Source organism: Lissotriton vulgaris, chromosome 1_1, assembly GCF_964263255.1.
Source record: "Lissotriton vulgaris chromosome 1_1, aLisVul1.2, whole genome shotgun sequence".
In the NCBI taxonomy this organism is placed as follows: domain Eukaryota; kingdom Metazoa; phylum Chordata; class Amphibia; order Caudata; family Salamandridae; genus Lissotriton; species Lissotriton vulgaris.
Window position 1 is genome coordinate 797,727,773 of NC_141685.1, and position 25,140 is coordinate 797,752,912.

The window sequence follows — 25,140 nt, forward strand, 5'->3', positions numbered from 1 at the left end:
GTTTAGAGGGTAGGGGGAATTTAGGTGTATGTTTAAAAGTTGGGCATAGTGTTGTTTCTGAGGTTTTGGGATAGTTAGATGTGTTTTGATAGTGTTTTGCACTGTTTTGTCATTATGCATGTGATATTAATGTATGAATGTTTTATATTAAATTATGTGACGTTATTCATATATTGATGATTAAGTGTTATGTTTTTGTACATTTGGGACTGTAATCTATTATGCAGGTGTGTCTATAGCATTTCTTTTGCTGGTTTTTGTTTTTGAACAATTTCTAGGGCAGTTTACATTTCTTTTTAACGGAAATCTGTTTTGGTTTATTTTAAACTGATGTTTTTTTAAATTTAATTTCCTTTTCTTTCGGGTTTCCTGGGACAGTTCTTCTTTTTAATACTTCTTTGGTTTTTTTATGGAACCTACAGACTTTGGATTGCTTTGAGGGATTTCGATAGGATTGTTTATACGTTTTCATTTTTTGGGGCCATTTTGAATTTAGATTCTTATCTTTTTTGTGGACTAATATTTTTTGTTATGTGGAGATGGAGAAAGATCTACAGCTACAAAACATTAAGGCACTCATTTACAAGAAGTGACGGATCAATGTGTCAAAATTACTTGCTCTGGCAGTGAAAATCCTTATGACGCCATGAATGCGCTGTGTTTACAAGTTGGGGCACCATGGCTCAAGGACCCACGGATGTGTCAGTAATACTGGTGTATATGTGGGAAGGATGCTGTAAGGCACCAGGCCCAAGATTGCTGTAGTTGGTCACGAGACTGATGAAACTACAGCAATGTGTCAAATAACAGAGGCAATGCATTAGTATTGAGAGACGCAAGTAGCCTGCTGTATGGTGACTAATGTAATATAGGGCCTAATTACGATGGAAGTCGAATGAGCATCTTACTGCCATCACAGCGTGATTGGAACCAACCGACAAGTAGTCGGCGGTCCCACCCACCAAATTATGATGTGGCCGCCGTGAAGGTGGTTGGAAGCACAGCTTTTTTTAATTGCAGCTTGTGATGTGGCCTAATGGCCACAGAACAAGCTGCAATGGAAAAAGGTATGTTTATAAACCTCCATGCACCGTGTGCCAGGCAGCATGTGGTGCCTGGCACATGGTGTATGAATATTTGGGGGAGTAATACATAGTTGGCCTGCCATGGAAAGGCTATAGGAAAAGGATATCATAATCCCTATGGTGGTGCCTGAGAAGGCTCCACCCCTATTGTAGAGAATACGATCCGACCAACGGAACGACGGGCTCCTTGAGCTCATCAGAAGTGTTGGTCAGTCCCTCCTACTGATGCAATCTGACCAACCATATCATAATGCAGTGGTCGGACAACTCTACTGGATGTCGGTTGGACTTCCACAGAAGGCCTGTTGGTGGTAGTCCAACCGACATCCTAAAGAGGCCCATAGTGTGAAAAGTTGAAAAACCTACCTCGGACTCTCTTACATTGGTCCTGTATGTCTTGCATACAAGTGTGCAAAGTGTACTTCTATGTACCACTATACCTACGTATGTGTGACAAATAGGCCTTCATTAGGATGTTGGGCGGATTTGCGCCCGCCAGACACAGTTGCGGAATCAGGATTGACCGACCACATTACTAGGATGCAACCGCACATGGTGCGGTTGCACACTCCTATTACTCTGTGGGAGCTTGTGCTGCAGCCATAAACCGGCCTTAGCATAAGGTCCCATTGAGAAATGGGAGTTTTTGTTAATCCCTGCACCACATGGCAGGCACCTGATGGTGTCTGCCACGTGATGCAGAGATTAACAGAGGGGCACTATAGGTGCCCCCAGGCCTCCAACCGGAGGCCGTTGTGGCAAGGCAGCCCTGCTAAGGGCCCCCAAAGTTGCTTTCCGAAAGGCTTTTCATGTCAAAAAGCCCGGCATCAAAAGCCTGTCAGAAACCGACATCAAATTCCCACCATGTAAACGCCGTACATAGGGGATTATGAGCGGCCTCTGATTGCCTAGTCAGTCCGGCCATCTGATTTCAAATCTGACAGCCTTCATCGTAATAAGGCTGTCAGATTTGAAACCAATGATATAAGTCGGAAAGCCTCGGACCGCAGGTCAAAGGGTTTCTGATTTACATTGTAATCTAGTCCATAGTGTGAGTCTGTTATGGGCCAAATTATGATGAGATTAGGAAAGCATTCCCACCTAGGGCCCGATTACAATGTGGTTAGTAATGCCTCCTAACGGCATCTGCTCCTTCGGAATCGGATCGGGAACATGTCTTCCCAACCGAGGGCCCGATTACGATTAACCATGGGCAATGAACGCCTCTCTGCTAGCAGAGATTGTGGAGCTTTAGTAACTACGCATTTCATTGAAAACACAGAATTCATGCAATAATTCCTACTCCGCTACGTAGTGAAGTTAGCTGCTGCACCCACAACCCTTTGATAAAACAACTTTACCTTTACATGCTAAAAAGCATATAACCAATTCACAAAAGTGAATTTTGAAAAATACCAGACAATGTGAGAGGTGATGATTTTGGGGTCACCCCTAACCTAGGGGGAGGGCAAGCAGATGCCTTGAACACAAAGAGAATGGGACCACCACCGAATCATTTCAGCATGATGTGCTCTTTGTTTTCAAGGCATATGCTTGGTTCTCTCCCTAGGTTAGGGAGGACCCCAAAATCATCACCTCTCTCACTGCTTGCTATATTTTCATTTTTACTTTTCAGAGATGATGATATGCATTTTAGCAGGTAAAGATAGAATTATTTATTGTTTAACAAAAGGCACTGCTTGCTATATTTTCATTTTTATTTTTGTGAGATCACTATATGTATTTTAGTATGTAAAGATAGTTATTTGTTGTTTTACTAAAGGTATGTGAAATTTCTGTTTTATTAATACGTGCATTACAGAGTTCATGCATACACTCTGGAGTAAGCAACTGCACCCACAACAATTTGATAAAACTACTTTACCTTTACATGCTAAAAAGCATATAATCAATTCAGAAACGTGAGCTTTGAAAAATATCATGCAATGAGAGAGGTGATAATTTTGTGGTCCTCCCTAACCTAGGGGGAGGACCAAGCAGGTGCCTTGAACACAAAGAGCATATCATGCTCAATGATTGTGGTGGCCCCATCCTCCTAGGACCACCCCAAGCAAAGTAATGGGCAAAAATACAATGCCAAAGCATTTTGGGGCGAGATTCATAAATGTGCTTGGGGTGGCCTTAGGAGGATGGGACCACCACCAATCGTTCAGCATGATGTGCTCTTTGTGTTCAAGACATCTGCTTGGTTCTCTCCCTGGGTTAGTGAGGACACCAAAATCATACCCTCTCTCACTGCTTGCTGTATTTTCATTTTCTCTTTTGTGAGATGACTGTATGCATTTTTGTATGTAAACACAGAGTTACTTGTTGTTTTTTAACCCCGTCTGAGCTGCTCAAATTTTCACACTGTGGGGGGATTTATTGAGTGGCCGGGATTCGGACCGCCCCCGGCCGTCATCAGCACAAGCTCACCGTGACATCGGACGGCCGGGCCATCCGAAGCACATTCGGGATTAAGGGTATGTAAGGTTTCTGGTTTATTAATTGGGGTGAGACGTAACGGAGTTGCAGAGAAGAGTTCACAGAGTTTTGGATCATTTCCACAGAATTCCGCGTAGTAGTACTCCGCCAACTACGCCCAGCCTTAATTGCAATGTGGTTACGAGCATAGGCTCCCTTTGGAGTCAATGGGAGTCCAACCAAGGGCCCGATTCCAATCTCGTTTCTTAAGGCCTCCGAATCGGATTTGACCTTCCCCGATCTGATGTGTAGCCCTTGTTTGTGACCGAATTGTACACAGGTCTGAATGACCAAGTAAAATGCGCAAGATCGCGTACGCGCCGACCAAATCATTTCCGGGACCCAAACCTGTCCGTACAACTCGTTCGCATCCGAATCGTTATGCGCTATGGAGGCGAATTCCGACCGAGTTAGTACAATGGACGATTATGACAGCCGATTCGCCTCGGTCTCAGCGAGACGAAAAGGCTGTTGGAATTGTACATTCGGGGGCCATAGCAGGCCCCCCTTCACCCGGGGCCCTCTGAATCTGTCACATGGGTGTGCCCATGGGTCCCCCCGATCCAGGCATGGTGCCCGCCACAGTGTGTACGGTTTTCCCCACCCACCCCTTTTTGCTATGGGAGCCTGTGTACCCATACGCATCTGTACACAGGCTCCCATAGAGTTCAATAGGAGTCTGAGCAAACCGAGTCGGTAAGCATACTGCTGCATTATACTCGCTCGTTTGGACTCCTGGAGCACGTTTCGCTCAGAAAGCCCTCCAAATCTGAGTTGTACGGAGGGCTTTCCTAGCGAGATCGGAATCGGGTCCCAAATAGTATCTAAAAGCATCCAGATGCATTGTATACGGTTGGTCGAACTCTCCCGATCCGAGTGGGTCAGAAACCATTTTCAAACCGATTCAGTCAGCAAGATTTCCTAACTGCATCGTAATCGGGCCCCATGTGTGTGTATACAAGACAATAATGTAGTGGAATGTGACATTTACTATGTTACCTACCTTACATGTGCAGTTACATGTCGAGGGGACACGATTAACTTGCAGATTACATTGTTGGAAGTGACTGCAGCTGGTCAGATTCTTATGCCACGGCCAATTGATCATTCCTATGGCCTGGTTTCAGAGGCGTAGGGATTTTTACGCATTGCAAGCACAGCGGCCTTCTTCCAGGCGATGCGTCACTTTTCCAAAAAGTCATAAATCCCCCTGTATCAGTTTTACAGGAATCATACGTGGGAACACGTACCTTGCATATATTAATTCTAACACAACACAGTCCATTCTGATGAAGGTAATAGCCAATGCAGGCTGACTAAAACTTTCACATCTGCTTAGATACGTCACTTTGTAAACATGGAGCAAAGAAAGTTAAAAAAGATGATGCATCTGCAGCACAAGCTCCTTGTATATGAGCCCTTAAATTTAGGCTTTTATTTCTGGAAATTTTGGGGGTGGTTGTGCTCCTTAACATTAATCGCAAATGTTTCTATTGTAGTTACCCTCATAGCCTGCATTTTAATAATACTCAGTACATTTCCAATTTATAGTTTCAGTGGATGCACTTTCTTGGCTGTAGGTGTAGGCCATATGATTTAATAATTGCTTTCTTTTCTTTGAAGCTATATATTTGGCCTCTTCTGTCCTTTTATCTGTAAATAGTTTAGCAGTGTAGATATGTATTATAATTAATATTATGCATCTTATTTATCAAATGTTAAAAAATTCAGTTATTTGTTTAGTTATTTGTATGTTTTTGACAGTTTTGCAGCTTTTTATTTGAGCTTGTTTTAACGTGAAGCACGTGCTGAGTTTTCTGTTGAAAGAGTAAAAGAAGTTATATTAACCTATAGTCTTTTATTGAAAATGTGTTAAGGTTTAGGGAGTTAGATTTATTTTCCATCTTGGGGCCGATTACGATTTGGTTCAGAAAGCATGCCCACCTAGGACCCGATTACGATGCAGTTAGGAAGGCCTCCTAACGGCATTTGCTCCTTATGAATCGGATCGGTAACGCATCTTCCTGACCAAGGACCAAATTACGATGCTGTTAGGAACATAGGCTCCCATTGACGTCAATGGGAGTCCAAACAAATCGTATCCGGAAGCATCTGGATGCATCGTACTTGGTCGGTCAGACTCTCCTAATCCGAGTGGGTCTTTTGTTCAAAATGTTTTGAGGTTTAGGGAGTTAGGTTTATTTTCCATCTTGTGGCCGATTATGATTTGGTTCATAAAGCATGCCCACCTAGGGCCCGATTACGATGCGGTTAGGAAGGCCTCCTAATGGCATTTGCTCCTTATGAATCGAATCGGGAACGCATCTTCCTGACGAGGACCAAATTACGATGCTGTTAGGAACATAAATCAAACAACCATTGGAAATGCAATAGGTCTCGCATTAGAAAAGTTGGAGCTATTGGTCTTGTAAATAACAAATATTTTATGTATTTGTTGGGTTTTAAAATAGCTAAATTGATAGCTTTGTCATTTACAATGCCAATAGTTATAACTTTCGCGAATGTGACACCTATAGCATTTGGAATGCAACATGTTTTGTATTTACGTTACTTAGATGGCAGCTCTGGTCGTTAGGCCACATCTCTAGAAAGCAGGAGAGTGCAGCAGGGGAGAGAAGCACAGCAATGCAATAGGTTTCGCATTAGGAAATTTTGAGCTATTGGTCTTGTAAAGGACACATTTTTTATTTATGTGCTTGTTTTGAAAGTAGCGAAAGTAATAGCTTTGTTATTTACAATGCCAATAGTTTTATGTTTCGCTAATGTGACACCTATTGTAACACAATATGTGTTGTAGCACTGAGTGGTGTGAGGGTGAGGGGTGTGAGGGTGAGGGTGTGTGAGGGTGTCTGAGGGTGAGGGTGAGTGAGGGGGTGTGAGGGTGAGGGTGAGTGAGGGGGTGTGAGGGTGAGGGTGTGTGACGGTGGGTGAGGGTGTGTGAGGGTAAGGTTGAGTGAGGGGGTGTGAGGGTGATGGTGTGTGAGGGTGTGGGTTAGGGGGTGTGAGGGTGAGGGTGTGAGGGTGACTGAGGGTGTGTGAGGGTGAGGGTAAGGGTGTGTGAGGGTGAGTGATGGTGAGAGGGTGCGAGGGTGAGGGTGTGTGAGGGTGTGTGAGGGTGTGTGAGGGTGAGGGTGTGAGGCGGAGTGAGGGTGAGAGGGTTTTGAGGGGGGTGAGGGTGTGAGGGTAGCAAGGGTGTGTGAGGGTGAGGGGGTGTGAGGGTGAGGGTGTGTGAGTGTGTGAGTGTGTGAGGGTGTGTGGGTGTGAGGGGGTGAGGGTGAGAGGGCTATACAGATAAAGCTTAGAGTGCATGTGCAGCGCTACATCGATAGAGCTCAAAGAGTGCATGTACAGCGCTACATCGATAGTTTGTTCTCCTCTGTGTGGTGTTTGAAACCGAAGCATCCTGACTTTTTCGCCATGCTCACACTACATGCCTCGTTCCTCCCCCTTTATGCTGTTTGATCTCAAAACAGCAAATATTTGAGCAGTGAAAAGTTCAGGGAGCCTGTTCTGGCTGATCATAATGCCCTAAAGTTAGAGAAAGATAGTGGGTGAGTGAACACGTTCACTTGCTCAGTGAAAGTGCACTGGGGGCGTGTTCAGTCCATCCAGTTCGTAGGAGGACGGGGGCTGTTGGGAGCTAGGGAGTGAGCCCACTCCCTTTTCCTCAGGCACTGCATGCCTAATTTAGTGTGAATTTTGTTTCCCTGTCTAGGACTGTGGCGGCCAAGATGTTATCTTATTGAGACTCGGTGGTTAGCCTGGCACCTTAGAAGCAGCAGACATACCTTCTCATCAAGGCTTTCTTCTAGATGCAGTTTGAGGTCCTACCAGTGGCTACATCACTACTTTAAACAATTGGTAAATAACAAGAGCGGAAAGGGGAGGTCTAGCTTGGGATGTGTAGTGGTAGTTCGCTAACCGAGGTTGAGAGTGAGTGGGGGAAGTAGTTTATTTGTTCCTTCATGCTTATAAGAAAGGATGACGGTACGAAATAAAAGGGGGAAAAAAGAGAGAGAAAGGACATTCTCAACAATAAAAACATGAGATAGACTTCAGTAGGAGATGGTACATATCTGCCTATATCTACATCACACGATGGGAGGGTGTGGGTCCTCAAGCGTGCCCCTCATAAGCCAAAAATGCTTAAATAATTGCACGCTGAAGGGCGAGAGAGGCGAGGGAGGGAGGAGAAATGCGATAAACGTGTGAAGCAGGGGGCGGGGGTAGCGGATACCTTTGAAGTGAAGCTAAGCTTCACTTCAAAGGCTTGTAGGCACAGCGCACGCTGGGGGATGACTGTGGGAGGGAGGCTGGTGTCTGTGCACGTGCTTTTTATAGCAATGCACACGCGCATTGAGCGAGCTTTCACGGGCACTTCATGGAATCGCCCGATCTCGGTAAGCTCTGTTTAAGCCCCTTTATATCTCGCTCCCGCTCAATGCGCATGCGCATTGATAGGTCACGAGACCTAAAAAACTAAATACCTCTGACATCATAGATCACAAAGTCAATATTTTGCCCAAAGGATTGTTTAATTATCCTTGGGTTCTATTCATTCAAATTGTCTTACTTTTTTTCTTTTTTTTGTTATGCAAAAAAACATCAATCCTGTCACAAAAAAGCTAGATCAAGGCCCCAATTGCCTTCTCTCTATATGTACACACACACACATTAAAGGTGGAGAAACATTTTTCAGAAAATATGTGCTCACAAAATAAAGAAAACTTGAATGTACAATGCATTTAGCAGTAAAATGTATGTATATCTCACAAAAGCAATGTTGCCTAACAATAACTCTAAAAGCATATATGATGTCCTAAAACATTCCTCAGGCACGAGGTAGTCCTGCTAAATTCTGTTGTGATGAACTAGAGTCAAGGTGGGTTATTACTTCCCCGTCTTTAACCTAATTTACTTAACCAACCAAAGGAGAGGTCAATAGTAATATTCAGAACTCGCGGAAAGAACCCTATTACATGGGTTCTGTATTGTCCAATTTTGGGACCTAACTACAACTTGTTCTGTGTCGAGCCTCTCTGTTGATAGAGCCAACGCGCTTCGACCTGCTGACTGGCGATTCTTTATGGGAAGGTCTTCATCAGGGATAATCGCTTTTCAAAAAGAGGACTTGTGTACCATCTATATGTCTTGAAAACTCGAGGAGTTGGAGTCTGTGGTCAAAAAATACTTCAAGGCAGGGCATGGCTTAGCGCGTCATCTTCTATGCTGGAATACGACTCCCCAGCAATACTCCATCTTAAATTCTGGTCCTGGGCATTCCGGTTTTGCAGGGCAGCTGTTATTTTGCGTCTTCGTAATTTGGTGTTGGAGATTTCCTTTCTCCGCTCGTCTATATGACTCCTAGGAACATAGGCTCCCATTGACGTCAATGGGAGTCCAAACAAATCGTATCTGGAAGCATCTGGATGCATCGTACTTAGTCGGTCGGACTCTCCTAATCCGAGTGGGTTGGAAACCTTTACGTACTTGAATATGCAGGTATGAGATTAATTATTTATATTTTAATCGCTTGTTGTAAGAACCTGGCAGAGTTTCCTCTTCTTGCAGCGTTTGTCATTTTTGGAGTATTTAGTTGCTTTAATTAATGTCCCTTTTATAATGTTGGTTTAATTTTCTGTTTTATTTTATTGGTTACATTTGTTTATAGTGTTATTTTATTGGTTAGTTTAGTAGAGTTTGATTTTTTTCATCAGCTGAGACTTTGCTTGGCAAACACTAATTTATGCTTTATTTTTGTACTATAATATATAGTTTTTTTTATTAATATTTTAATTTAATTGTGTATATATATATATATATATATATATATATATATATATATATATATATATATATATATATATATATATATAATGTTTTCTGTGTATATGTTTATAGTTAATAATAATTGTTTAAGTGATTTTAAAATAATCTGTTTTTGGTGTATGATTATTTGGGGTGTATGTTGAATTTTGGTTAGTGTAATATATTTTTATTTAATTATAGATGCCTATTATAAGTTTTGGGTTTATTTGAAGTAATTGTTTTAAGTAAAAATTGGATTTGTGGTGTATTTGCTTAAGTTATTAGTTATGTTGGCAATAATATTGTGATGGATATTGTATGCATCAGCACTTTTGACATGTAACATGTTTATTTATATGCAGCAATATTTATATTTTTGTTATCAATATATGTAAAAAACTTTTTGGGCAATGATATTTGTGCGTTCGATATTATTTATTTTTATTGGTAGGTATACGCAGTCGATATTCTTGTTCTCAATATTTTATTTGAGATATTTGTGTTTATCGATATTTGTTGGATCAATATTATGTCAGTAATCCAACCTTGGCCGATCCTCATAACCATGCTATGGGAATTACACAATATGAGACCTCTACACTCTTTCTCTGTCAGACTGAGAGCTATTAGTCCTGCTTCTGTGAATCTGTCCATATCAATTCTCCCTGTCTCTTTTTTCAGCTTCTCAAGCACATTGAGGGAAACTTGCAAAATTCTCAATCTGTCTGGTGCTGTGTGTGGGAGGCTGTATTGCCGTTACCAGACAGTATTTGCTTGACATGCAAAAGACGCTTGCATCTCTGCTGCTGTGATAGAACGTTGCCTTGCAGCTACCTGTGCTGTGACTGTTTAGTGTGCAAGAGTAATGGCCACTGCTGTTGTCAATATTGTACCCAAAATGTGTAGGAGGGAATTGTGTACTGCTGTCTGCCGTGCTTTATAAGTTTTGATTGTGAGGGATGCTTGTACTGATGCAGCCTCCAGTTCTCTGTGCATGAGGCAAGATTTCACTGCTGCTGCCAGACTTGACATATCTGTGCTAAGAGTAATGGAAGGCTTCAATGCTGCCACATGTCCTATACTTGTTCTGAGTGTGAAAGGAAGCTACCTTTGCATAATTGTGGGCATGTGGATACCTTGGCAAAAGGCATGTTTCCGACCGCCTACACTGCGAAAAGTTTGTAATTCAGCCAGTGGGACCACCGACTGCCTGTCCGCTAGTACTGATCTCGCTACTATGTTCTTCAGATGATTGTTCGACCGGCATCGTAATGGGAGCCAAAGTTCTCTCTGATAATGATTTAGTTATACATTAGTGCACTACATTGAAGTATCTAATTCAGGACAGAGTACTGGCCTGCAGGTCCGGACTGGCCATCGCGAGCACGGGCAATCCCCCGGTACGGCGCAAGGGTGGGGGCCGGTTTTGAGCCCCTGGGGGACGATTTTGTTACAGGGCCGTTTTTACAGCATAGCTGCAAAATCGGTCCTGCAACAAAATCGGCAGAAAACCGGCCCTAGCAAAGTGCTCGGCGGCACCTCCAACCCCCCCGAGTGGGGAGGGGGGGCCAGCCCAGCACTTTGCCAAGGCCGGTTTTGGTTCCCAGTCCGGCCCTGCTGGCCAGTGATAGCTTATCAACAGTGAAGCAGAGCAGAGCCATGGTAAGGATTATTAATAACAACTGTTACTTCATGGAATATTCTATATATTGCAAATCAGAATTTTAGGGTATAGCATCTATATTAAATCATTGCTCTATGCTACTTGCAATGATACTTGAAGTTAGGAATTTTAAAATCACTATCCTGTATCTGGAATACCACATATGTATCAAATCATTGTCCAGGAATACTGCAAATCATAGTCCTAGAATTCCTCCTATATAGCAAATCCCTGTCCTGACTGAACTACACTGGCTCCCCAACCAAGTTTGCATTATCATCAAGACCAGCCCCATCACTTCCAAGGTCAACAGAACCAGCACCCTTTCAAACTTGTGTAAAAAGAACAATTGATGGACAGAATGTAGAACAATGTCATACATTCACCCCAGTACAGAGATCTGGACCTAAATCCATAGTTATTTTGCTCACCATGCTATTCCAGTTTGGACCCAGCCATATGCAAATCAGTCTTGACCCTGCACCCAATGAAAACAGTCAGCCTGAACTGCCAAGCCAGCTCCTCCATGGACTGGAAACAAGCATCTTAGGACCGTTTTTGTGCTTTCAGCCCTTATCAGCCAGGATAGCTTGACTCCATTGGCATGGAGAGCACGACCCACGTCTAGGCATACCGTTTCATACTTTTGTGGCATCACAGAGGGAGCCAGGGCATCTCCAGGCTGGAAACTATGGTAAAAAGGATAAAATACGGAAGACAACCATCTCCAATTACATCTCTTGAATTTGGAACAATGGGCCTTAATATGATGAAAGTCGGACTTTCCTCCGACCGCCATCCTGTTCGAGAACAGGACCGCATGACTAGCTGTCGGCGGTCCCAACATCGATATTAGGATGCGACTGCCTTCAAGGCAGCACACACCGCAATTCAAAAAAACACATTTCACACATCCCTTCACTATGTGGAAGGCACCATGTGGTGTCTACCACATGGTGCAGGGGGTGTTTAGGGGGGCACCATAGGAATACTCCAGGGTCCATGTCAGAGGTCCAGTGGAAAAGGGGGGCCAGCTATGGGCCCCCAAGTCATTTTCCACCTGCCTTTTTATGGCAGCTTAACCGCCATGAAAAGGCCGGTGGAAACTGACATTGTAATCCCTAAGGCGGTGCCTGAACAGTCACTGCCACCCTTGTAGGTATTACTGTCCCTCTAACGGTCCGACGGGCCATGATGTTCGGTCTCTCGGACCGCCCTCCATCTACCCGCAATCATAATGCGGTGGGCAGACAAGCAAGGTCTGATGGCAGTGGGACTGCCACCGACAGCCTGGGAGTGGCGGTCCCAACGCCATCATAATGTGGCCCAATATCTCTTTCAACACCAGAACTTTCCCAGGCATCCACTAATCCAGAAAAGTCTGAAGAATCACCCCTTCAAACCACACTACATTTCTACAACGTATGTTTCACCACTCACAAATACTGTGCCTCCTGAAAACAATCTAGAATCGTATACAGGAATCCTGACCAGGTGCAATGCTGTATTTTTTTCTAACTGAGTTTGAATGCTACAAAAGCGCAAAATTACATACATAGCAAATCATTACCCTCATGCATCGCAAGTACAGGATTCCCACACATGATGCACAAACCAGAGAATGGACTCTTGCACTGCAAGTTTACAAAAACAAGCTCTATAGTATGACATCCTTCATCAAATCTCAACCTGTCAGATAGCTTACGCTACCTGCAGCATCTCCCCTCACCTCTACTCTTGCTGGTTTCATCCAGTACTCCATCGTGTCTGCAGTGATGTTCTTAGGCAGCACTACAACGTCACTTGGTGGGTTGAGGCATGACGCGGAACAGATGGAGCCTAAGGAAAGTAAAAGGTACGGTTTAGAATCTGAGGCAGGGGTTGTCCTGGAGCCAGGGTCATCTGTCAACAGGGATAGAGGCCACTTCAGCTACAGACAATTACTAGACTGAGAGTCTCGAGTTGCAAAAGCTGTAGGAACAACGTGCAAGACTTTCACAAGTGTGTGTCAGCACTGCGTGAGGCGGCAGGCTGTGCCAGGAGAGTCAAACAGACAGCACAGCTCTTGATATTTGCCACACATAATATATATCTCTCTAGGGGCACCACCCAAAAGCCACATTCTTTATTGGGTCAAGCTCAGATGCGAGTTTATTCTGTGTCTATGCTCATGATTAAAAACATTTTGAATCCTGAGCATAGGCATTGAAAAAAGACGTGTGCGATTTGCCATACTCGACTCATTTTTAGTATATCTTTGTGGGGAAGATAGCATAGCCATTTCTTCTTGAATGAGGACTGACAGGAGGTTGTTGTGTGTTTTTTTGGATTAACGAGAAAGTGTACCAAGGAAACACCATTAGCTTCAGCTATGGTGTTGGTTCCTCCTGTTAATATAGGAAAGCTGCCGAGGATGATATGGCGAGCCAGATGGTGAGTAACAGCCAACATTGACGCTTACATGAGGTACTTCCTATATATTATATATTGTTTTGATTAATATGTCCCTTGACACCAGGCGTTAGAACAAAGTATCACACGTGGGTACAGGGCTGAGTCTGAACTGACATCGCAGCTTGACCTCCCCCTAATAAGGACTGTGGCTTTAGGGTTTTGCCCTTAGAGAGATGTATATTAGGTGTGACAAATATCAAGGGGTGTGATATTGGTTTGGCTTTTTGAGTGGAGGGCGCCATCGACGTGCTTTCAGTCCCTCTCTAGCTCCTTTTGTATATGATGTGCCAGGAGAGGGCCTGTCCCAAGTATGCCTTTTCTCGAGACATCCATCTGTCAGCAACAGTTTGCTAAAGGAATCTATAGTCCAGGTAGTGCTCTGAGCCACGGGTGAGTTTGCTAGAGAACTTTACATAGTATTTGATATCAGGAGGCAGTATATGCTCGGCATGATAGTGTCAAAGGAGTGTAAGTGTCACGTGAAATTCCTGTTCTTGGGGAGTGTCAATTACTTTCAGGATGTGATACAGGATTATAGCCCTATGCACTCTTATCTGCCATCAGAAGGCATGTTCCTGGAGAGGGTGTCAGGTGATTACATGTTCCAGGTGGTTATTCTGGAGGGAAGTTCCTGTCATATGGTACCACATTAAATCCTTAATATTGTACCTATGCCATGGCCGTCGTCGCACGTATACTCCACTTTGTTCAGGTCTGATGGTGGAGGCAGGCACTCGCCCTGGAGGTCTTTACACAGCTTAAATTCTTCTGTCCAGGTGCCATCTTTTGTGCACAGAATGGGAACCTGCAAAACGAAATATCTTACTTACAACATATCGGGTTCACCCCTGCTTGCTTGACCCCTATCAGTCTATCTTCTGTTTGTGTACACCAATCAAAAAGAGACAGAAAATAATTAAAAAATATCTGATCAAAAAACAGGTAAGGAATGCATTGAGCAGACCTCCAGCAGATGCATCAGGATAAACACAAGAAATAAATAGAAAAAGCAAAAAAACAAAAAGCAGTCCATAGTAAAACTGTAGGCCATGTTGAATTGCTTGGCAAGAGCTGGCAAGTGGTTAGATATTAATAGAGTTGGAAGTTCTCTCTCCTATCACAATCAGTGTTTCTTACGCTATGGTGGTCCTCTCGCCAATTAAATATAGAACAGTGCTCAACTTGCCTCTTACAGCCAGCAGATGTGTGTCTGTCCATATTCCATGTAGATGAACATGGTCATGTTGGCTCTTAAATGCCTCAACAGGAACTCCCAATGCAAGAGTGATAGACTTAGGAGCTGGTGGTGAGTTGTAATCTGTGACACCAGGACCTTTTATGATGGTGACAGAGTGTTTCGGGGCTAGATTGGGGGACTGGTGAATACTTACCTGGTCCTGAAAAAACTAGGCAGGCCTTGGCATCAAGTGTACAAAAATGTTGGGCCTTGCGTATGCGTAAAAATATATAAACATCTTTTCCAGATCTTAATGAATGACATTCGTTATATGTGGTAATTTTACCATCTGGAATTTTCTTAAGTGTCTACAGAAGTATAGTCCTATCAGGGATGTGTGAAAAGTGAGACTATTGCTATGGTAACTTGAGAAATATTTGCACTGCTCCACTATGCTTTGGGTCGGCTACTCTGATAATTATAAAAATCTTTACTGCATCATTTGGGTTTAGCCAATCTGGTCCGAAGGCACTTGTCCCTGTGAAGAAGGAAAGTATAGGATAGGTCATCTTACTTGTTGCTTATGCAGGTCACAGCTGAGAGTGCACTGACTGTCCAGTTTGAATCCGTGACTGCAGTTGTACATCCCCTCAAAGACAGGCGGTGGAGGGTCACACTCCACGGGGACACAGCTGCCTTCCTCCCAAAGTCCACCCTCAAGACACTGGATTCTCAGGATTTTCCTGGCAGAAAAACAAGAAATATTAATCATAATCAAAGTATTTTGCCATTATCTTTTCTAGAACAAGGAATTTATGCAAAATAACTTTGAAAGAAGAGTGATCCATTTGGTTAATTTGATCTTCCAGTGCTGCCCCTAGACATCAGTGCTATCCCTCAGGTTGTACTGGCCTGAGGTAACCAAGCTCTCAGGTTACACATCTTGCACTGATTGAGGAAACTAGCGGCAGATTCATCACTCTGATTGCACAGATCTCACAGGTTCAGACATCAGAGCAATCCTTCAGATGACACAGATTTCAGAGGCTTCGACTGCGCACTCAGCTAAAAGCAACACGATTCTTCTGGTCTCAAGTAGCAGGGCTTTTTCTCAATGTACAAAGATCTCAAACACTCAGGCAGCAAGGGCCTCCTTCCAGTGACTGATTTCTTACAGACTTTGGGCCTGATTCAGAGTTTGGCAAGGAGGGTACTCCATCACAGCTGCAACTGAGTCTCTCCCTGCCAAGCCCTCAGTCCATCCACCTGATTTACAGGTGGGCAGATCTTTAGTATCTAGGGGCCTCATTTATGAGGCTGTGCGTCACTTATACGCCGCCGGTTCGGCACTTTTGTGACACACTCCAGCAATGCGTCACTTTTGTGCCATACAGATTCATCAGAAATACTGACTTATCTGAAACTCCTTGCGCAAACATGCGTCAAACTGTAAACATGACGCATCATTGGTGTCGCAAGGAGGGCGCAATGAAAAGTGACGCATCGCTGTTTTCACGCATTGTTTTCACTTTTCATAAATGAGGCCCCAACTATCTTGCACGGATGCTGTTCTGCTTGTGACGTAGCTACATGCGGGACATGGGCCTTGCACAGCACGCAGCATAGGCTGAAGTGAATGTGTAGCGAAAAGGCGCTTTGACAAAAGAAGTACAGACCTGATGTGATAAAATCTTCATGCCATCGCCAGCAAACAAGTGGCTGAATGAGTAACGGGTCTTAAAGGGACAGGAGCTCTTTGTGTAAACGTGTACAATTTGTGAGCATTATCATTAACAAGTCAGAAGATAAACAGAAATTAAATATCTGTTCCTTACGCCCCTTTGCCGTCTGCACCTCAGCCGAACACCATTTTCTATCATTCTCCCCTGGTCTACACCCATGCATTGCTTCCTTTACCTCTGCCCCCCTTTCTCTATCCTAAATTCCTATGTTTTCCCTTAATGTTCACCCGTCTATCTTTGTTCTCCCCTCGAAGGGCCCTTCCAGAGTTCTCAGACGGCCGAGGGGCCGCTACGGGCTAATTTTTGGCAGCCATGGACAGAGACTCAGCAGGGTCTGCACTCCAGACATGGACCCGTGCCACTTGAGGAGGGGGCACGACCCAGCTCCGAGGCCTACTGGACACCATCAAACAGCGCTGGGACCTTAAATCCACCCCGGCCTCCTTTAATGGTCCATTCCATGTCTTTGCCTTCCTCTAATAAATGTGTTTTTATTTATTTTATCTTGGCTTCTGTCTGCTCCCGTAATCCTAGAGACATGTTGTTTATTTAAAAGACTGAAAAGAAATTGGAAGGAAAAAGGTTTTACCTGCCAAATGCGCACCAACTTTAAACGTTCTTTCTTACCGTTACATTTGTTATTTTCTGAATGTTGTTTTTTCTGTTATTATTTATTCTTTCTTAAAAGCATAAAAATTCTAAATTAGCAATGTTGAAGAGATGATCGGTCGGATCAAGTAAATTGCACCTTTGCAATATTTGCACCGATCAACAGTTCTGAAACGACATGTGCATTGCATGACCACTGAACAAAATAGTATTTGTGCCAATCTACCGGTACAAATGTTGGTTCAAGTCAGGTGAGATATAACCTGGCACTTAGCCGAAATTACCCTCTACCAGTACCAAATTGCTTCGTGGTTGTGCTGTTTATGTGTTCGGGTCAGATGTATTTATTATGTGCATCCATCTTTTTTGGTTGACAGCTTTTAGGACCTACAAATGTTACTGCCTCCAAGGCATGAATTATGTATTATACAGCCGTATTTATCGATTTTACACTGAAGAAGAGTCTTACTGTATGTTGCATCTGTGTAAAAAAAAGTTAATTTAACTGGAGCATACGATTTGACAACAAAAAAAAGTAGGAAAGTAGTTGTTTGTGAAGAGTATTGACCAGTTGCTCTTGGCAAATGTACCTAAAAGAAAAGTGAAGTGACATTTTATTGACTGGTTTGAATGTGGTTTAGTGAATTTAGTCAATAATCAAGTGGTAGTGAAGCAGTTCCTTTTACAGTAGTGAGACATAGGAGAAGATTCATAAAGTGGTAGCCAGTACAGGGAAGTCAATTTAACACAATGCTGTTGGTAGTTGAATGACATCATGGGGAAACATCCCTTACAATGATGTTTTTATCACACCGTGCCTTTTATTACACAGCTTTTATCGCGCATGTCTTTACCATGCATACACTTTTTTGGTTCCTTGTCATTCATACCTTTATCACATATAGCAGGTCTATATAGGTAAGGTAAGTATATCTATGTGTTGTGTGTGTGTATCACCTACTGGCCATTGCCAATGAGTAGTTATAGTTAGGATGTAGTTTCCATGGAAATAAAGTTTTTTCATTTGCCAATAACTTTGGCGTTGTTTGATGAATCCTTAAACTTTTCAAAACTAATATGCCAGTCACTTCAGCTGCTGTCTTCAAAATTTCGGGGTGATCTGTCAAGTGGGGGGCCGAGGAAAAGGGGGGCCCAAAACACTTTTTCTCCATGTAAATTTACATAGGAAACTTTAGATACGGCTACAGCCCAAACTGCTGAACTGAATAACAACCAAATTTGTCAAAAAGGTAGCGCTTGGCCAGAAAACCGGTAGTAGTTGCTGAGAAACGTAAAGATTTCTCACATATACAGATGTGGCTGAGGTGGATTCGTGACCCCTCGAGATCGGGTGCCTAAGATCTGATTGGGTGCCAGCACTTCAAACCAGGAAGTGTTGGCAGCCATCTTGTGACTCGGTCACAAGAAAAAAGTTTTAAAAAAGAAAAGGGGGAAGGGTAGAAACACCCTGACCCTCTAGGCCTCTTGAACTGATCCCACAAGGACCCCGCCCAGAACCCAAAAAAATGTATTAAAAAAATGTCAGCAGGAATCGCAGTGGACCCGTGAATCCTGACGATAATAAAGAAAAAAAAGGCACTGGTTCCTGCTCTTCCTTTAATTAGGTCCCTGGGTGGGCCAGGTTCAAGGGGCAATTAAAAGTAATGATGGGGAGGCCTGCATGGGCCTCCTGCAGCCCTGGAGACCGCCATCTCCCCGGTGCTAAAGACAAAGAAAATGTGGGGGTGAGGCACGTGGCCTCCACGCAGCCCCGGGACCGCCACCTCCCCGGGTCTATATTCATTAATAATGCATGAGGTGGCTTCTGCCCCTCAAGCTGCCCGAGAACTGCCACCTCCCCGGGGATAATTAATCCAAATGCAAGGGGGCCACGCAGTCCCATGGACCGCTACCTCCCTGGGGCTATATTGAATAATAATGTGTGGGAGGCTCCTGCCCACCCACCCAACCCCAGGGACTGACACCTCCCTGGGGCTAATTCAAAACAGATTTTGGGGGGTCACACAGCCTCCCACTGCCCCAAGGACTACCATATCCCCAGGGTACACACTTTAACAATAAAAAAAGTGGGGGAGGCCCTATTGCCTCCCCACAGCCCAGGGGACCACCACCTCTCTGAAACACAAAATCACTAAGGGGGTCTCTTGGGGACATAGGGCCCTGGGGACCAACCCCTCCCTGGGGCAAATGTGATCAAAGGTGCCCAGCCTAGATTGCCTTGGGGTCCGCCATTCCCCCAGGGCCAACTCCAGCAATGTCCCTGGGTGGCCACCCCCGAGACACTGCAGTTTGTTACCGATTCGCGGGAGCAAAGCCATAGCAAACACTGCTTTGCGGAAGAGAGACCATTAAAAAATTTCTTGCTTCCATGAAGCGGAGCAGTATAGCTTTTGGACAGAGGGGGCTGCATGTTTGCAGCTCCCTCTGTCCAAAAGCAATCAATCAATCACAACATTTGAAAAGCGCATTACTTACCCCGAGGGGTCTCAAGGCGCTGGGGGTGAGGGGGGAGATGCTGCTACTGCTCAAATTGCCAGGTCTTAAGTAGTTTTCTGAAGGTTAGAAGGTCCAGGGTCTGCCATAGGGGGATGGGGAGGGTGTTCCAGGTCTTGGCAGCGTGGTGGGCGAACGATCTGGTGCCGGAGGTCGCTCTTCGGAGCTGGCGTTTGGGGGTGTAGAAGGTGAGTCGTCTGTGGAGGTATGCTGGCCCGGTGTTGTGTAGTGCCTCGTGTATGTGGGTGAGTAGCTTGAAGGTGATCCTCTTGTTGACGGGTAGGCCTGGGCAGTAAATTCTGTTCCGCTCGTGGAAATTGCAGAATTTGGGTAATTTTGCATTCCGCGGAGAACCCAAAATTGCCCAAAATGCTGCGTTCCGCGACTTCACGAAATGTTTTGCTTGTTTGCGATCTCAAAATGCGTGTTCACAAGATATTTCCCCCGAGCACGCAAACAGCGATTGCGAACAGTAAAAAAGCATCGCGAACAAGCAATTCTGCGTGTTCGTGGAATTTCTGCATCTCCGCGAAGATATTTTACCGTTTTGCGGAGATTTGCGAAACGCGATTACGCAAATTCCGCCCACTGCTATTGACAGTGAGCCAGTGCAGGTTTCTCAGGTGGGGTGTGATGTGGCAGCGGTGAGGGATGTTGAGGATCAGGCGTGCAGAGGCGTTCTGAATGCGTTGTAGTCGGTCAGGAGTTTGGCCAAGGCTCCTGCGTAGAGGGCGTTTCCGTAGTCCAGCCTGCTGCTGACGAGGGCCTGGGTGACCGTTCTTCTTGTTTTGGTGGGGCTCCATCTGTAGATCTTGCGGAGCATGCGGAGGGTGTTGAAGCAGGAGGATGAGATGGCGTTGACATGTTTTGTCATGGAGAGAGTAGAGTTGAGGGTGAACCCCAGGTTGCGTGCGTGGTCGGTGGGTGTTGGTGCTCCTCCCAGTGCGGTTGGCCACCAGGAGTTGTCCCAGGCCGAGGGGGTGGAACAGAGGATAAGCTGGGTGTCGTCAGCATAGGAGATAATGTTGAGATCATTACAGTCGGGCGCCGCGGGCGAGCGGGCCATGTAGATGTTGAACAATGTTGAGCTGAGGGATGAGCCCTGGGGCACGCCGCAGATGATCTCAGTGGCTTCGGAGCAGAAAGGCGGGAGGCGGACGCTCTGGGTTCTGCCGGAGAGGAAGTCCAGAGCCTTGTCCCGGATCCCAGCATTGTGTAGTCGCGTGCGTAGGCTGCGGTGGCAGGCAGTGTCGAAGGCGGCTGACAGGTCGAGGAGGATGAGAGCAGCGGTTTCTCCATTGTCCAGCAGGGCCCTGATGTCATCGGTTGGGGGATGAGGGCAGTTTCGGTACTGTGGTTGCTGCGGAACCCGGACTGGGACGGGTCCAGGATGCTGTTCTCCTTAAGGTGGCGGGTCAGTTGTTTGTTGATGGTCTTGTCGATGTTCTTCACCGGGAACGGGAGCAGGGAGATGGGTCGGAGGTTCTTGAGGTCCTTAAGGTCAGGCTTGGGTTTTTTGAGTAAGGCGTTGATCTCAGCGTGCTTCCAACTCTCCGGGAAGGTCGCTGCTCCGAAGGAGATGTTGATGGCTTTCTGGAGATGGGGTGCGATGGTGGTGCTGGCTATGTTGAAGATGTGGTTTGGGCATGGGTCTGACGGAGATCTGGAGTGGTTGGTGTTCATGTTTTTGATGGTGTTGTCGTCGCTTATATTGTCCAGGAGAGCAAGGGATCGGTGCGGATGGTGGTTGTGCGGTCGGAAGCCTCCGTGGCTGTCGGGGTGGTTGGGACGTTGAAGCTATCGTGGATGTCTGCGATCTTGCGATTAAAGAAGGTGGAGAGGGAGTCTCACAGGTCTTGTGAGGGTGGGATGCTGTTGGTGTTGGAGAGTTCCTTCACGATGTTGAAGAGCTCTTTGCTCTTGTGTGCATTGTCATCAAGGCGGTATGTCTGTTGGAGGGTTCTTGATCGTGGCGAGGGTGTTGGTGCAGTATTCGATCCACTGTCTGAGTTTGTGGGTCAGGGTCAGTGGGGTCGGTGGGTGGGCTTCGGGCAAGGGTGGGGGTTAGCTGGTCTTCGGTGACTTTGCTCCAGCAGTGGCGAGGGATCTGTTAGGTGCGGTGGTGCGTGGTTGGTTTCCGGAAGATGCAGTGGATGCAGCGATGGTCGGTCCAATGGAGTTCGGTGGAGTGGCTAAAGAAGACGTGGGAGCTTGCGGAGAAGATGGGGTCAAGCGTGTGGCTGGCAGAGTGGGTGGGTGCCGTGACAAGCTGTCTGAGCCTGAGGTTGGCGAGGTTGGCGATCAAAGTGGTGGAGTTGGTGTCGTTGTTGTTCTCAAGGTGGAAGTTCAGGTCCCCGAGGAGGATGTAGTCTGCAGAGGTGAGGGCGTGTGTACTGACGAAGTCTGCGATTTTGTCACTGAACTGTGGCTGGGGGTCTGTAGACGAGGGTTCCTCTGAGGGTGGTGTTGGGTCGGTGTGGATATGGAAGTGCAGGTGTTCGGCAGTGCTGAGGGTGTTGTCGGTGTTGGTCGAGAGTCTGAGGGTGTTTCTGTGGATGATGGCGATTCCTCCTCCTGTTCCACTGGTGCGGTCCCTGCGGGTGATCTTGTAGCCATACGGAATGGCTATGGAGATGTCGGGTAGAAGGAGGGGTTCCTCCAGGTCCCTGTCAGGAAGGTGACGTCTGGGGAGGTTGAGTAGAGTAGGTCCCAGAGTTCAACGGCGTGTTTGCGGGCAGAGCAGGTGTTGAGAAGGATGCATCTGAGGTGGTTGCGTTCCTTCACGGTGGGTGGCTTGGCGGATCGGATGCTGGTGAAGCTGCAGTTCTGGCAGGAGAAGGGTCCTTGGGTGTGCTTCGGGGTGGCCAGGAAGCAGGTGTGTGATCATCCGGTGTTGAGTGCGTGGAGGGTGCTGGCATCGTAGCGGTGTTGGTGTTGTGGTGTTCGCGGGGCCAGGGGTTCTGGCGCTGGGCGAGGTCTAGACTCGGACGGGCGAAGACGGGCTTGCCTTAGGTGCACCTTTGGCGCACCAGCAGCCACCTTAAGAATGGGAGGTGGGAGCGGATGAAAGGGGGAGCGGGGGGGCGGGCCACAGGGGGCGCAGCGGTGGGAAAAACGGGGTGAGAAATGGCAAGTATACAGAAGGCAAAAAAGGGCCAGGGCACAGAAATGGCACAAGGGGAACAGGACCACTGGCCACCAGGGATAAGGCACAGGTGGTAGCCTGCGGGTGGAGGAGGGCCTCAAACTTTCGGCAGGGCAGCAGCAGCGAGCTGGGAGACACGTGCGAACAGGTGGTGCTGTTGCGGCAGGGGGAGCGGCCTGCCTGTGAAGGGTCAAGGGTCGTTCTCCTCACCACGCAGGGGCCTCAATAATAAGGGCAGATGGGAGGGAAGAGCAGCTGGGAGGTGGGAGCGAATGGATGGGCGAGCGGGGGCGGGGCCGCAGGAGGGCAGAAGCAGGAAAAATGGGGTGAGGAATGGCGAGGGTACAGAAGGCAAAAAAGGGCACAGGGCACAGAAATGGCACAAGATTGAAAAAGGAGGAATGAAAACAAAAACAAATAAACAATACAACAAAATGCAATACAATTACACTAAGGCGAAGTGTAGCGAGCAGGGGGAGGGGGCTGCAGGGGACGCAGCAGCAGGAGAACCACAGGAGGAACGGCGAGAAGGCAGAAAAGGTCACAGGGCAAAGAAATACCACAAGAGGGAACTGGAGGAATGAAAATGAAAACAAAATAACCAAATACAACAAAGTGCAATACAATTACACTAAGCAACCTACGGCCTACCACTGGCCATCAGGGATGAGGTGCAGGTGGTAGCCTGCAGCTGGAGGAGGGCCTTGAACTCGCGTCAGGGCAGCAGCAGCGAGCTGGGAGACACAGGTGAACAGGTGGTGCTGTCGCGGCGTGGGGAGCGACCTGCCTGTGAAGCCATAGCAAACACTGCTTTGTTTTGTGGAAGAGAGAGCATTAAAAATGTTCTCGCTTCCATGAAGCGAGCAGAATTGCTTTTGGACAGAGGGGGCTGCATGTTTGCAGCTCCCTCTGTCCAAAGGCAATGCCAGCTCCTGCTCCCCTTGGCTCCTGAAGGTCTTTAGGGGCTAAGAAGACCTCCTGTTACCTCCAGTAAGCCCCACACAGTCGGATTGCTGAGAGGTGGTCCGAGGCCACGCCCCAATTCTGCATCACTCTGCAAATATGCCTCTTAGCACACTGCTGGGGGGGGCGGGTGAAGTCTCCTTGCCTCCTGAGGGCCTCAGGATGAAAGTGGACTTTATCACCCAATTAGCAGTGCGTTAGGAGGCACATTTGCAGAGTGGTGGAGAAAGAGGGCATGGCCTCTCATTAACTCTCAACAATCGAGCTGTGTGGGACTTACTGGAGGTAATAAGAGGGATAGTGGCCCCCAAGGACCCTCAATTGCCAAGGGGACTGGGCATGGCCTCCGATGATGTCTCATCAATCCTGCTGTGTGGGACTTACTGGAAGTAACAGGAGGGGTAGTTTGGCCGCAAGGACATCCTTGGGGGGCTACTACCCCATCTGTTACCTCCAGTAAGTCCCACACAGTGGGATTGCTAAGAGCTGTCCGGAGGCCATGCCCCCTTCTGCAAACGCAGCTTGTGGTGCACTTCTGATTGGGGAATGAAGTCCACTTTACTCCTGTGGGACTTTGGGGGCAAGAAGCCCTCCTGGTACCTCAAGTAACTCCTACACGGCTGGATTCCTGAGAGCTGATTGGAGGCCCAATCCTCTTTCTTTACTACTCTGCACGCGTGATTACTAGTTAAAAAAACATTTAAATTCACTGAAAAAACCAAAGGTTACAGAGACGTTATAGTTAGCAAATAGAATTTTTTTTAAACTTTTGAAATTCACTGAAAAAAAAGGATACGTGGACGTTATAGTTAGGGTCCGATTTCACTTGTACAAAACCAGTGAAATTCAGCAGTTATAGTTACCTGAGCTAACTATAAGGTACGCCCCTGCAATGCACTGCTTATGACCTCACATATTGCATCACTCATGACATGGTTAATGAAATCATTAATGACATCGCTGATGACATCTCAAATGACATCACTGATGACATCATCCACAGAACCACTCACACACCTACTCACACACAATACAACCTCTTGTATGTCCACTCACACACCCGTACAACATCTGACATACCCATTCACAGACCTACACAAGTACTCACACACACACTCACTTCTCCATAGAGCCACTCAAACATCTACTCACTCACTCGTACACCCACTCAGACAACCATTCACTCACCCATACAGCACTCATACAACCAGTTACTCACTCATATAGCCAGCCATGTAACCACACACTCATCCATACAGTAACTCATACACCCACTTATTTACCTACAGAGTCACACACCCACTCACTCATCTAATCAGCCTCTCAACAAAGCCATTCACCCATAGAGGTTCTCATACACTCCCTCACACAACCATTTACATAACCATTCACACATTCATGCAAGCACTCACACATCCCTGTACTCATCCATAAAGTCATTCACACAGACACTCACTGTCAATACAGTCATTCAC

General features: G+C 46.2%; 1 protein-coding gene across 1 annotated transcript in view; it reads right to left on the reverse strand.

Moving 5' to 3' along the window:
• The window catches only part of PAPPA2 (pappalysin 2), an 853,188-nt gene that overhangs the window by 230,369 nt on the left and 597,679 nt on the right, over positions 1–25,140 (reverse strand). The window contains exons 17-19 of the mRNA XM_086956586.1: positions 15,267–15,435; positions 14,185–14,320; positions 12,791–12,900 (exon numbers count right to left, since the gene is read on the reverse strand). Coding sequence (XP_086812712.1) covers positions 12,791–12,900; positions 14,185–14,320; positions 15,267–15,435 — 415 coding nt within the window. The remainder of the gene's footprint in view (positions 1–12,790; positions 12,901–14,184; positions 14,321–15,266; positions 15,436–25,140) is intronic.